General features: G+C 48.0%; 1 protein-coding gene across 2 annotated transcripts in view; it reads left to right on the forward strand.

Moving 5' to 3' along the window:
* The first annotated feature begins 5,009 nt into the window (after positions 1-5,009).
* Positions 5,010-13,088, forward strand: part of ADAMTS19 (ADAM metallopeptidase with thrombospondin type 1 motif 19) — a 114,898-nt gene continuing 106,819 nt past the window's right edge. For both annotated transcript variants that reach the window (XM_033164022.1, XM_033164023.1), the window contains exons 1-2: positions 5,010-5,301; positions 9,673-10,277. In XM_033164022.1, the coding sequence (XP_033019913.1) occupies positions 5,217-5,301; positions 9,673-10,277 (690 nt within the window). In that variant the 5' untranslated portion in view covers positions 5,010-5,216. The remainder of the gene's footprint in view (positions 5,302-9,672; positions 10,278-13,088) is intronic.

Below are 13,088 nucleotides of genomic sequence, written 5' to 3' on the forward strand. Positions count from 1 at the left end.
ATGCATTACCTAACTGCTTGTCTCCAGGCACTGTGGTTATCCGCAAGGGATTCCCACACGGCAGGGTTGACGTTGCCAGCCTCCATGTTACGTTTGCAGACATCTTTGTAATGCAGACCTGGTCTGCCAATGGGTCTGTTGCCTGAAGCCAGCTCCCCATAGAGCACGTCCTTGGGGATCCTGCCATCTTCCATTCTGTGGACATGACCATGCCAACATACCGTATTTTTTGCTCCATAAGACGCACTTTTTTCCTCCTGAAAAGTAAGGGGAAATACCTGTGCGCCTTATGGAGCGAATGGTGGTCCCTGGAGCTGAATTGCCCAGGGGCCAAAAGCAGATTGTGCTTTTTATTTTACAAAGAGAAAAGGGAGTGTTGAAAGGACCCCGCTCAGCAGCTGATCAGCAGGAAATCGGGAGAGAGATAAGAGTCCCGGGCTCCCTTTCAGCCCTGCCCTCCTTTGTTGAATGTGCTGCAGAGGGAGGTTGTTTGTTTCCCCAGGACATGTGACTGGCTGATTAGATTATCTGTCTGAAAACAGTAGAAATGGCTCCCTTTCCTTAAGATTTTTCAGAAATGTGAGTTAAACCCCATAAAAATGGGGCTTTTCCTCTTTGCTTTTCCCCCTTTGCAAAAGGAGCTTTGCTTTTCCCCCTTTGCAAAAAAAGCTGCAAAACCTTTAGCTGATCCTCAAAACAAAAACAAAAACAAAAAAAACCCCTAGGGCTTTTCCCTTTGCAAAAAAAGCTGCAAAACTTTTAGCTGATTCTCAAAAAAGGCCTTTTGCCTTTGCAAAAACAGCAGCAAAACCTTTAGCTGATCCTCCCCCCCCAAAAAAAACCCCCAAACCCCAGGGCTTTTCCCTTTGCAAAAAAAGCTGCAAAACTTTTAGCTGATCCTCAAAAACAAAACAAAAAACAAAACAAAACAGGGCTTTTAGAGGAGGAAAACCAGAAAAATATTTTTTTTTTGTTTCCTCCTCTAAAAATGGGGTGCGCCCTATGGTCCGGAGCGTCCTATGGAGCGAAAAATACGGTACATGTCACTGAGACAGGAATACCAACGTGCTGGGAATGTGGGCTTGGGAGAGGACATCCTTATTTGAGACCCTGCCCTGCCCTGTGATGTCCAAAATCTTCCTGTCACAGCGCATGTGGAAGGCATTGAGATGTCTCGCCTGGCAGCTGTAAGTTGCCCGTGACTCACTCCATAAAGCAGTGTGCTCAACACGCAACCTTGGTAGACCTTCGTCTTCGTCTTGGTTGTAAGCATCACATTCTCCCATACTCTTCTGGAGAGGCAAACCATTGCCGTAGCTGCCTTGCCAATACGCTTGTCCAGCTCAGTATCAATGGGGAGGTTGCTGGTTATGGTAGAAACCAGAAAGACAAAACTGTCTACTCCCTCAAGCATGTGCTCACCAATGATGATGCATGGATTACATCCTGGGTGACATCTTCACCCAGGATGCTGGTCTTTGTCAGGCTGATGGTAAGGCCAACTCACTTAGTACATAGCAACGTATAAACCATGTTATATAGCAGGGGTTCCCAAACTTTTTTGAGCCACTGCCCCCCGGTCCCATAAACTCCTCCCCAACGCCCCCATCCCTACTTTATATAAAAAAACATTCAGAATAGCGATTTGCACAATTCACTATGGAAGATAATAGCACAGTAAAATTCAAAGCAGTAACAAATAATTGTGTTTGTTCAAATCCAATTAAAACTACAGTTGTACCTCGGAAGTCATATGGAATCCATTCCGGAAGTCCGTTTGACTTCCAAAACGTTTGGAAACCAAAGCACGGCTTCTGATTGGCTGCAGGACGTTCCTGCAGCCAATCAGAAGCCGCGGAAGCCCCATCAGACGTTCGGGTTCCAAAGAACATTCGCAAACCGGAACACTCATTCCAGGGTTTGTGGCATTCGGGAGCCAAAACGTTCGACTCACAAGGCGTTAGGGATCCAAGGTACAACTGTATTTAGTTTAATTGATTCAACAAAGCTAATTTGATTCAGTGATACCAGCAATACCACAGCCCTTCAGGGGGTGATACCACCCACTTTGGAAACCTATAGCCATTTATTAACATTCTCCACCTCCATGTACCCCATTTTCTGTTTCACTACAGGCTGTAGAGCAGAAATAGGGAAATTGTGGCCTTCCAGAGGGTGGTGGATTCCAACTCCCATCATTCTTGACCAGTGGCCTTGCTGGCAGGAGCTGATGGGAGCTCAACATGATCTGGAGGGGGCGGTGCATAGGTTCTCATCCCTCCTATAGAGCTTCAAAGCTACGGCTTCACTATTTCTATGGCACAGAAGCTTTTGTTGTTGTTTAGTCGTGTCCGACTCTTCGTGACCCCATGGACCAGAGCACGCCAGGCACTCCTGTCTTCCACTGCCTCTCGCAGTTGGGTCAGACTCATGTTGGTAGCTTTGAGAACACTGTCCAACCATCTCATCCTCTGTTGTCCCCTTCCCCTTGTGCCTTCAATCTTTCCCACCATCAAGGTCTTTTCCAGGGAGTCTTCTCTTCTCATGAGGTGGCCAAAGTACTGGAGCCTCAGCTTCAGGATCTGTCCTTCCAGTGAGCACTCAGGGCTGATTTCCTTAAGAATGGATAGGTTTGGTCTTCTTGCAGTCCATGGGACTCTCAAGAGTCTTCTATTCTCATTTGTCTGGGAGGAAGCCACACTGAACTCAGGACACTTACTTCTCAACAAAGACTATGCATATTAACAAAGGGTTGCCATATTTCAAAAACTTTGCTTTTTTTGGCCAAAGTTGTTGAAGGAAATTCACCAAAAGCTAGACTTCTGCCATGGGTTGCCATGTGTCCAGATTTTCCTGGACATTTCAACGATTTCCGCCTGGACACTGTATCCAACTGCCTTATTACAGACATATGGCAGCCCTGTATCGTTATCACTGTCTTAGTTGCAAGGACTTTCCTTGCAGTTGCCCTTTAAAAATTATTATTATAAAGGTGGTGATATTAAATTATGTCTGGGGAAATGCATTAAGGTATCCCCCCCACTTAATGAATATTGTTTAGAGTTATTATGCTTGATATAACACATCCTTGCTGTGTATTTTAAGTGGTTCTTGAACACGGAGATCAGAGACCGAGCCTCAAGCAACATTTTACATCTTGGTGCCTAAACATGTTATTTTTTTATATTATTATTACTTTAATTAGCAGCAAGGTTGGGTATTTATTTAAATGTCAACCCTTTTTATACTTATTTGGAATATATTTTTGTAATCATAAATCACTGTAGAAATGCCTTCTAAACTAGCCATCCATGTCTCACTTTGAAAGTGTAATAACTGCCTTTAGTATAGAAATCAGTTAAACAGAACAAGGTTGTGCGTGCGTGCGTGCGTGCGTTTTAAATCTGATCTAGGTGGGGGTGTTTGTATCTCTGATGTTAGCAGGCTGAATGAATAGTCTCAGGGAGACCGAGTCATACATGGTTTCCATAAAGAGTCAAAATACACCCTGAACAAGTTGTTTTTTAAAGAAAATGCTTCCAGACAACTTTCCGGGTCATGTGGCCAGCATGACTAAGCCGCTTCTGGCGCAACGGAACATCGTGACAGAAACCAGAGCGCACGGAAACGCCGTTTACCTTCCCACCACAACGGTACCCATTTATCTACTTGCACTGGTGTGCTTTTGAACTGCTAGGCTTGCAGAAGCTGGGACAGAGCAACGGGAGCTCACCCTGTTGCATGGATTCGAACCGGTGACCTTCCGATCTGCAAGCCCAAGAGACTCAGCAAGCCTGAGAAGATCAGCAAACCCAATAGGCTCCCTTTTTCAGTATCCCCCTCCCTACCCCCTTGAGAGAATACTGCATGCATGCAAGTATCGTTGGTAAGGAACAGGAGCTGTGGACGCAACAGAGTGTTTTGGGTTTTTTTTGCCACACCAACCTAGTGCGCGCACATGTGTATCAGCGTGGGGTGCCAAGGTTGTTGCTCCGCTTCTCCGGGTGGCAGGCACGCAAAGCCTCCCGTGACCAATCATCCTGTTATCTTGGTTCCTTCCAAGGGAAAGAGGGGAGAATCATGAGATGCCTTTGCCCCCACACTTCGACTTCTGCAGCAGTTGCGAAAAGCACTTATGTCCCTGTGGAGATGGCAGTACCGAATCGGTGGCGCATGCCCTTCTGGTTTGCACTCTGTTTTATAAAGACTTGAGGAATGAGATTATCACCCCTCTTTTATTGTCCATTCCGTGTCACCCAACCACTGCCACAGTGTCCTTTCTCTTGGCGCATCAAGATGAGCAGGTGACAGCAAAGGTTGCAAGGTTTTTTAGCTGGGGCAATCAGAATAAGGCCCACCAATTTGACTACTGATTCAAAACCCTAAAATGTATTTTATATAATTGACTTTTTATTTCTATTCTTTGTATATCGTATTGTTGTTTTATTGCTAGGGCCGATGGCTGAGGGGCAAATGAAGATTCATTCATTCATTCATTCTGCAGCAGTCCGGTGTGTCCACTAAAGGCTCCCCCCCCCCGCCTTTCTTTGGCCGGACCCACCGCAGACCTACCTGCCCCGCGGGCCGCGAACGCACGTGCGCGAAAGGGGCGGGTCCGGCCAGAGCGGCATGCAAATCGGAGGGCCGTCGGTAGCCAATCGGCGGCAGGCGAGCGCCCGGAGTTCGGGGGAGCCCGCGCGTCCGCTTTCAGTCCTCCGCCCACTTGCCACCCAGGGAGAACACTCTCCGCGGCTCGCCAACGGTGCGGATCGGGCCGGGGGTGGGCGGGCGCGCGCGGGCACGGGCGCGCGCTTGGTGCGGTGACACCACCTCTCCGCTGCTGCTGCTGCTGCTGCTCGGGCGCCTTTTCTGCTTTGCCGCCTTTCTGCAAAGCAGTGTCACCCCCAGCGCCTCCTCCTGGGAACCGGAGCGCGCTGCTGCTGCTGCTCCGCTTTAGCCGCCGCGGAGGTGCTGCTGCTGTTGCTGTCGCCGCTGCCGCTGCTGCTGCTGCTAAGCCCGCGCTCTCTCTCTCTCTCATTTTCCCTCCGGCAAACCGGAGGGAGAGGCGGCTTGGCACAAGCTCCACGTCGGGGCGCGAAGAAGCCCTCGGAGGCGATCGGCGGCCAAGCGGTCTCCAAAAGCGAAACAAAACAAAAAGGAAAAAACACCCGCCACCGGGAGACGAGGGAGGTGATCCGGCCACTTCTCCTCGGTGGATGGAGGAGAGACGAGGGATGCGACTGAGCCGTCTTTGTTGCCTCTTTTATCAGCTGTGCTTCCTGTCAAATGGGATCGCTTCAGGTAATTTTCTGCCTTTTCTCTCTCCCTCCCTCCTAGGGTTGCCATATTTCAAAAAGTTTAAAAACAGGACTCTCCGAAAGTTGTGGAGCTTTTTTTTAGGAAGAGCCCAAAAATATTGAGCCAAAAAATAATAATCTGATTTGCCTATAATCCAGGACAAAGCCCCGCGTTTCGGAACCCCCGTAATTTCTGCCTTTGCAATCCCGGTAGTGTCCGGGGAAATCTGAACATATGCCAGCCCTACTCCCCCCCTCCCGCAGCCCAGCACGCCTCCTCAATTTTCTTCTTTTTGAATCTTGTCTGTTCAAAAAACGGACACACTTATTCTTCCCAGAGGTGTTTTACCGTACTGGGCGGGGAAAGGGACAGGGAGCCCTGGGGCACGAAGTGGGTGTGTGGATAGATTTGTGAGCTCTGCTACATGAAAGATCTGGATTTGAGGATCCTGGGCGAGCGCAAACTTCTGCACAGGAAGATTCTCCTGTTGCACCAATATCCCTGCGAGTTATCGGGCTTGGCAGCTTCCCCTCACCAAATGCACAGCGCCAGGCGTGGATGTGAGGGATACAGCACTTTGCACATGTTCAGAGTCGGACAGCTCTCCAGTCAGCCATGCAAATGCTTTCTAATTGTTGACAGCATAAGACTGACAGTTAAGCCGCCACCACTCAAATTAAGTGCTTCTTTTACTAGCCCATATGAAACAGGAGGGAATTCAGTCTCTGCCTTCCTTGCAGTGATACACTCTCTGATACACACCCTAAGACAATATCTTGTTTTGGCATAGTTTATGAGAATGTGTCCTCCTACAAACTTTTCTCCAAAATGTGTCTTATATAACATTCAAACTGTGAGTTTTCATTCCCTAGGAGTGATCTATGCATTCTCATTGCCTATAAGGAGATCTGTGAAGTTTAGGTCTCTAGACACTGTGCTGCAAAAGAACACATTAAAAAGTAGAAATGATATATATGTTTGTGGTTTATACCATATACTGTATTTTCACGCAATGCATGCAACATACTTGGCAAATGCAACCGGCCAAGTTAATTCCTATCTCTTCCTCAGTCCCAATGCCTCCTTGCCTCTCTCTGGGTTCAAAAGGCAGAACACATATTCCCCTGGGACAAGAGCTCTCTTAATTGTCTTTCTCTCATGTGGATCAAGTCCAAGCATTAAGGGTCAACATTTAATAAATTGAATTACTTCTGTAGCGTTGTTTCCTTTGATGAGCAAGACTAGGTAGTCAGTTGCAAGGAAACTCGGCTTCTATGTACAGCACATCGCCTGCTTCACCTAAGCTAACTGCAGAGTGCTTCACAGCAATTTCCTGTGCAGCGAGGTCTGTTGTTTTGTAAGACTTTTGTGGAAGAATATGCCAGATAGCACTTTCCTTATTGTGTGTAAAAAAAAAAAAAAACCATATTGCAGAGGAACCGGGTGGGCTGGGTTGCTGAGCGTTGAATCTGGCTTGTTCCTGCATAGTAATTTTGCTGTACTCCGGACTTCTAGAATGCGGCACGTGCCATGTGAAATGCGAGAAGACTTGACGAATGGCGCTGTGCACTTCATTGTGTGGTGTCCAGTTTGTATTCTGTTTTTTGTAAGATGTGAATAATAGCCATGTAACAACCAACACCTGAAATGCCCTAGTGTCCAAAGTGATGGAGGGGGGCTGTGGAATACATGTGGAATTTTCCCAGTTCAACCCCTGACATCTTCAGGTAGGGCTGAGAGAGGCTTTGTGTATGAAACCCTGGAGAGCGGCTGTGCTGAGCAAAATGGGCCAATGGTCTACACTCAGCATATGGAAGGTTTCTATGTTCATACGGATTCCCAGTGTCATTCTTACGATGTAATTGTCAGTATTAGAAGCAGGGCCAGCGACAAAATGTCTCTTGAGACTGACGGATGCCAACAGCAACAATACCGGCAACAAAATGTTGTGATATACAGTCGACCTTAGATCTCGAACGCCTTGGTTCCCGAACAAATTGGCTCCCAAACAATCGAAACCCAGAAGTGAATGTTCTGGTTTTCAAACGATTTTGGGAAGCCTTCCATGGCTTCTGATTGGCTGCAGGAGCTTCCTGCAGCCAATCAGAAGCTGAGCTTTGGTTTTTGAACGTTTTGGAAGTCGAATGGACTTCCGGAACGGATTCCATTCGACTTCCAAGGTGCGACTGTATCTCCAACCCACCGGGATCCATCCCTGGGAAATAAGTTTTTTCTCTCCCTTCAACCACAGTCTCCGTCCCACTTCCAGTTCCCATTTTCCCTCCAACAGTAGAAAAGCCCTGGAAGCAGCAGGTTTTTTCTTTCTTTCCTTTTTTTATAGAAAGAACTTTTTTAAATTGACATTTTCTTTTAAGCTACAAATGTATATACTTCTGCACATCCCCCCAGGTATTAAATTACCACAACTTTATTTTCAGGTGGCCCGGTTCCAAGCCATACTGATAGCACTTAACCACCCAGGTTCATAATTAGAGGAAATTATTATCATCGTGCTGCAGATGAGGAGATGTGACTGAGAGAAAGTGGCCTGCCTGAGGCCACCTAGTGAGTTCGTGAGAGAAGCAAAATCAGCCACTACTCCATACCCCCTTGAAATATGAAACAGAACTATTAAAAATGGATAATATATCATCCCTATTTAATGCCTGATAATTTAAAAAGCTTTCGGTTATATTTAGTTTAAAAATGATGCAGTTTATACTTCGAGAGGAAGTATATTCAGTATTGGGCTCTTCTAATCATTCTGTCAGTGCAAGCATTTAACTTGTCTGATGGAATGATCTTCCCTCTCTTCCCCCTGCTTGATCTGGGGGTTCTCAAGACCCCCCAGATTGGGGGGAAGAAAGGAGGGAAAGTCCACTGCGCTAGCAGGACCTGTGCTGGCTTCTGCTAGCGCTCCCACTTAGTTGAATCTTTTATTTTTTTAACACACAACAGTCTTCAACACTGGTATGAATTTAAGCATTTTCACCCTTGTTTAACATAGGTGATATATCATTTAGGATCTTGTACTGTATAATCTAGCAGAGGGAAAGAAAAAACACAATATTCAAATCCAGCTCTATTTGTTTCACTGTTTTGGCCAAGGATGGAGAACCTTTGGTCCTCCAGATGTTGTAAGACTCCAGCTTGTTGTATGAATTACCATGCATTTGTAAAAACTTGGTCATCTAGTGTGACAGCACCTTCACCTTAAAACTCTCTGCCTGTTGCATTCTTTTTGGTGCTTGCTAAAAACTTTATTGTTTACACAAGCCTAAACAGATGCTTAGAAAGTTGTGAATTTTAATCGGTTGTAGTATTTTAACTTTTCGTATGTTTTTAACTATTGCTGTAATTTTTCCTCGGCTTTATTGTTTTGCTTTTTTGTAAACCACTTTGAGATTTTTTTTGTAAAAACACTATTAATAATAAATAAATAAATAAATAAATAATTTATTTGTACCCCGTCCATCTGACTGGGTTGCCCCAGCCACTCTGGGCGGCTTCCAGGATATATCATCATCCTGGACCATTACGTCATTATGCTGACTGGGGTTGATGGGAAGTCCGCTTACCTTATTTGGTGGCTGGCATTGCGGCCGGGCCCTGCATCACCTGGCTAAGGGCTGGAGACTAGCTCACTCCCTGCCGTCGCCTCCCCGTGCCATTGTCGCTGGGCAGGGTGCTGCTCAAGAAGCAGGCCTCGCTAACCATTCAGCACCATCGAGGGGCGTGTCCACGGGGAATTTAAACTCCAATGTGGTGGGGAGGCCGTCCTCTTGCATCCTTCACATTGGGTAGGCCCTTGTTTAGATGGAGGGGAGGTTGTAACCTCCGCTTGCCCCTCCTCATTAAGGGTATCCTGTTAAAGGGATCCAGGGGTGAGGATTCTGTCCGATGCCCAGATGTGGGCTAGGGCCATGCCACTACCCCAGTGGGGATCCCCCAGGGTGCTCCTATTTGATGTATGTCTTAGTGCTCCCCCTATCGGTGGTTCACTCTTAGTTGGACTCCCAGCTTTTAGGTGGGAGTCAAGATATAGTCTGTCTTCACCCAATGCCTAAGCCAAACCACTCACATCTGTAACCAAAAAAGTTGTGGCCTATTTGAACCCATAAACCAAAATCTGCCTGTTTGTGTGTTTTATTTATCCACCAGGGGACCGTGGGTCACGGGGCCTTGGTATGCAATTGGAGGCTAACAGAATATGGATAGCTACCTCTTCCCCACCCCAAGTGTACTTGAAGCATTGAAATGAAACTGACACATCTGAAGTCTGGCTCCATTATTGATCTATGGTTTGTGGCAACTGTTAAGGTCAGGGAGCGGTTCTGGCATTAAACTTCAGCCTATCTTTCCCCCCCTGTGTAGGTCTGCAACCTTTGGGAGACTCTGAGGAGTGGGAGATTGTCTACCCGGCACTATGGAGCAGGGGCCAGCAGGAACCCAACGGAGGCAGCGGAGCAGGAGGCAGCTGCAGCACTGATGGAAACTGTGGGAACAGTAGCAGCAATCTTAGCGCTACCTCTGCATCCACTCCGGTGGTGGGCAGCTCTCGCGAGGTCCGCTCAGTTTCTTCCTCATCTGACAGGCAGCTGCAGCCAGTTGGGGAGACCTCAGAGGACGAGGTCTCCGAGGACGAATATGAGTCTCAGGAGTTCTATCACTGGTCTCCTCTTCCTCAGGGATCTAACGCTACTTCTCAGCTGCCCCCTCCCTCGCCTATGTCGCCTTCTTCAGAGGACGGGGACGAGGTGCTGCTGAGAATACCAGCTTTTGCTCAGGAGCTCTACCTGCTGCTCAAGAGGGACAGCCGCTTCCTGGCCCCAGGCTTTGCAGTGGAAGAACGACTGATGAGTGAGAGGAGGAGTCTCCCGAACTCTGCCCAGACCCAGACAGAGAGATCGTGTTACTACAGCGGGTCTGTGCTTCATTACCCAGGCTCCTTTGCTTCCTTCAGCACTTGTGGTGGTTTGGTAAGGCTTGTAATCGTAGCATTCTCCCAGTCTTGTATGTGTTTTTTTTTTGGGGGGGGTGCTTTCTTTCACCACCTCCTGTATTTTCTCCTTCTTTTTGGAAAAGGTTATTCTTTGTGCTGCCCTTTACTCATCCCCATGGTTTTACCTGGCTTGCCAGGTAAGGGTTACCCTGTAACCCATCTGTAGTCAGTGCTCCTCTAGGGGCGAAGTCAAACCACTGCATTAGCAGCACCGAAGCGGCCTCCCCACGGCGCAGAGTGAATGGAGGTCCTGGGCTGCCCAGATGAGAAGACCTACTTCTCGGCCTCGCTGATGTGGTCCAAAGGAAAGCAGAGCAATACGTTTGGCACCAGCTTGGGTGCAGAAGTTGCCAGGACAAGATGCTGTCCAACCGCCTTAGGGACTCCACTCCAGATCTGTGTAGGGTTTACTCCTTGGCCTTTTCTTCCGAATATATCCCACAAGGCAGCAGCAGAGGTTTAGGAGCAGAGTTTTCCTTCTCTTAGAAGGGCAAGCTCATCTGCCCCTCATTTCCTTATACAGCCTTCTTAACCGTTGGACCCCTTAGACTTATCTGCTCAATCTTCTGGAGCATGTCTTTGCATACAGGGGAAGTCTCTAACTTGCTTAGAGTTTAAGACCTATCAGCTACCCTCGCCTGATTTAGATTGTTTCCCAGAGTGTGGCTGTTGTCAGGGCCGTCTTAAGCCTATCTGGCGCCGTGGTGCAAGGATCCCTCTGGCGCCCCCCACGCCCACCTTTCCCTCCGGGTGGGCAGCAGCTGGAGGGCGACTCCTCCGGCAGGGAGATCTCCACCCCCTCTCTCCACACAGGATCCCATTCCAGGTGTAAGGCTGGGTGCGCGCCCGGGAACAGAGAATAGGTGCCGGTATTGATCTCGGCTCGTGTTCTGTGTGGATCCCTTCCACAGGGACCCCTCGGGCTCTTTCCCGGCTGCCCTGTGCCCTCCTCCAGTCCTGCGCAGTGGCAGGCTGGAGAAGCACTCCCACAACCAATTGCAGTGCCGAGAGTAGGGGCGGCCGCTGGGGATTGCGCCCACCTCCCGGCGGGGCGCGCATACCAGCCAGAGAGGGAGGGAGGGAGGGTTGATTGCTGTGTGCCCGGCTCACCGCCGCCAATTGCCTCCTCCTGCCTTCCTCCTGGCGGCGGGCAAGCTGCCGCCGCAACCGACCCACCAATGTGGCCCCCAGACCTCTTCCCTGGTGCCCTCCAGAACGTGGTGCCATGGTTTCCTGCGCCACTAGCCTCTATGGCTAAGACGCCCCTGGCTGTTGTTGCATCATGATAGCAGGTGAGAGCTGAATGCAGGGTGGGGGACCAAAGATACCCTAAACTACCCCAGAAGAATCACAACAAACTACCCCAGAAGGATCACAACATGTCCCCCAACAGAGGTACTACCCCGCCCCTAACACCCCATAAACCCCATTGTTGAACTGCAACTCCAACATTAGCCATTAAACTGGAGGGCTACTAATCTCCTTGCAGCTGTTTTGGATAAGGTGAATGAAGGAGCACACAAGCCTAAGACGCATGCACATTACACTAAACCAGGCATAGGCAACCTCGGCCCTCCAGATGTTTTGGGACTACAACTCCCATCATGCCTGACCACTGGTCCTGTTAGCTAGGGATGATGGAAGTTGTAGTCCCAAAACATCTGGTGGGCTGAGTTTGCCTATGCCTGCACTAAACTATGGCTTAGTGTTGTGTTTGAACCAGGACAGTGAGTGGCCTCAGAGACCTACAGTGCAGTGAACATGGTGGCTTTTCTCTGATCACATTCATGCATAAATTGTTCATTTGTTTAAAATAATTTATGGACAGCGTCTCATTGTAAAACTAACAAGGTGAGTTACAGAATAAAATGTTTACAATAAAATTACAGTAACATATGGCATACGTATATCCAAAGTCAAGTAGAGCTGGTGCTGAGGATCAGGGCCCAAGAATGTGCTAATTCCATCCTGCTTGGTATACAATAACACTTATTGTGGATCACCTAATTTTTAATTTGCCTAGGGTAGCAAACAACCCCCACCCCAGTAACAGGGGCTGCTGTAGCAACATGTAGGAAGGATTTTGGCAGTGTTTACTTTCATTTTTTCTGAAGCTTTGCAGGAATCTTGGTTTATCGCGAACTCTCGTTAGTTAAACAAACCCATGATTTGTTAAACATAACCCATTCTATGGGTTATTTGTTAAACATGTTATTTGTTAAACATAACCATAACTCTTGAGAGTCCCATGGACTGCAAGAAGATCAAACCTATCCATTCTCAAGGAAATCAGCCCTGAGTGCTCACTAGAAGGACAGATCCTGAAGTTGAGGCTCCAGTACTTTGGCCACCTCATGAGAAGAGAAGACTCCCTGGAAAAGACCCTGATGTTGGGAAAGATGGAGGGCACAAGGAGAAGGGGACGACAGAGGATGAGATGGTTGGACAGTGTTCTTGAAGCTACTAACATGAGTTTGGCCAAACTGCGGGAGGCAGTGAAGGATAGACGTGCCTGGCGTGCTCTGGTCTATGGGGTCACAAAGAGTCAGACATGACTCAACAACAACAACAACAACAACAACAACAAACCCATGTTGAAGTTGTCTTGTTTCATTCAGAGTTTGTGATATGATCCCTGGTCCAAACAACCAGGCTGAGATTTAGCGAACGAGCACAGGGAAGAGGAGAAGGGAAGGGGGAAACATGCAAGCTCAAGGCTTTGCTTCATCTCATTACAACTCAAGCACAGAGTTGTAAACCATGGTTTGGCTTTATGTGCAGATGAGGA

This window comes from Lacerta agilis, chromosome 11, assembly GCF_009819535.1.
Source record: "Lacerta agilis isolate rLacAgi1 chromosome 11, rLacAgi1.pri, whole genome shotgun sequence".
Classification (NCBI taxonomy): domain Eukaryota; kingdom Metazoa; phylum Chordata; class Lepidosauria; order Squamata; family Lacertidae; genus Lacerta; species Lacerta agilis.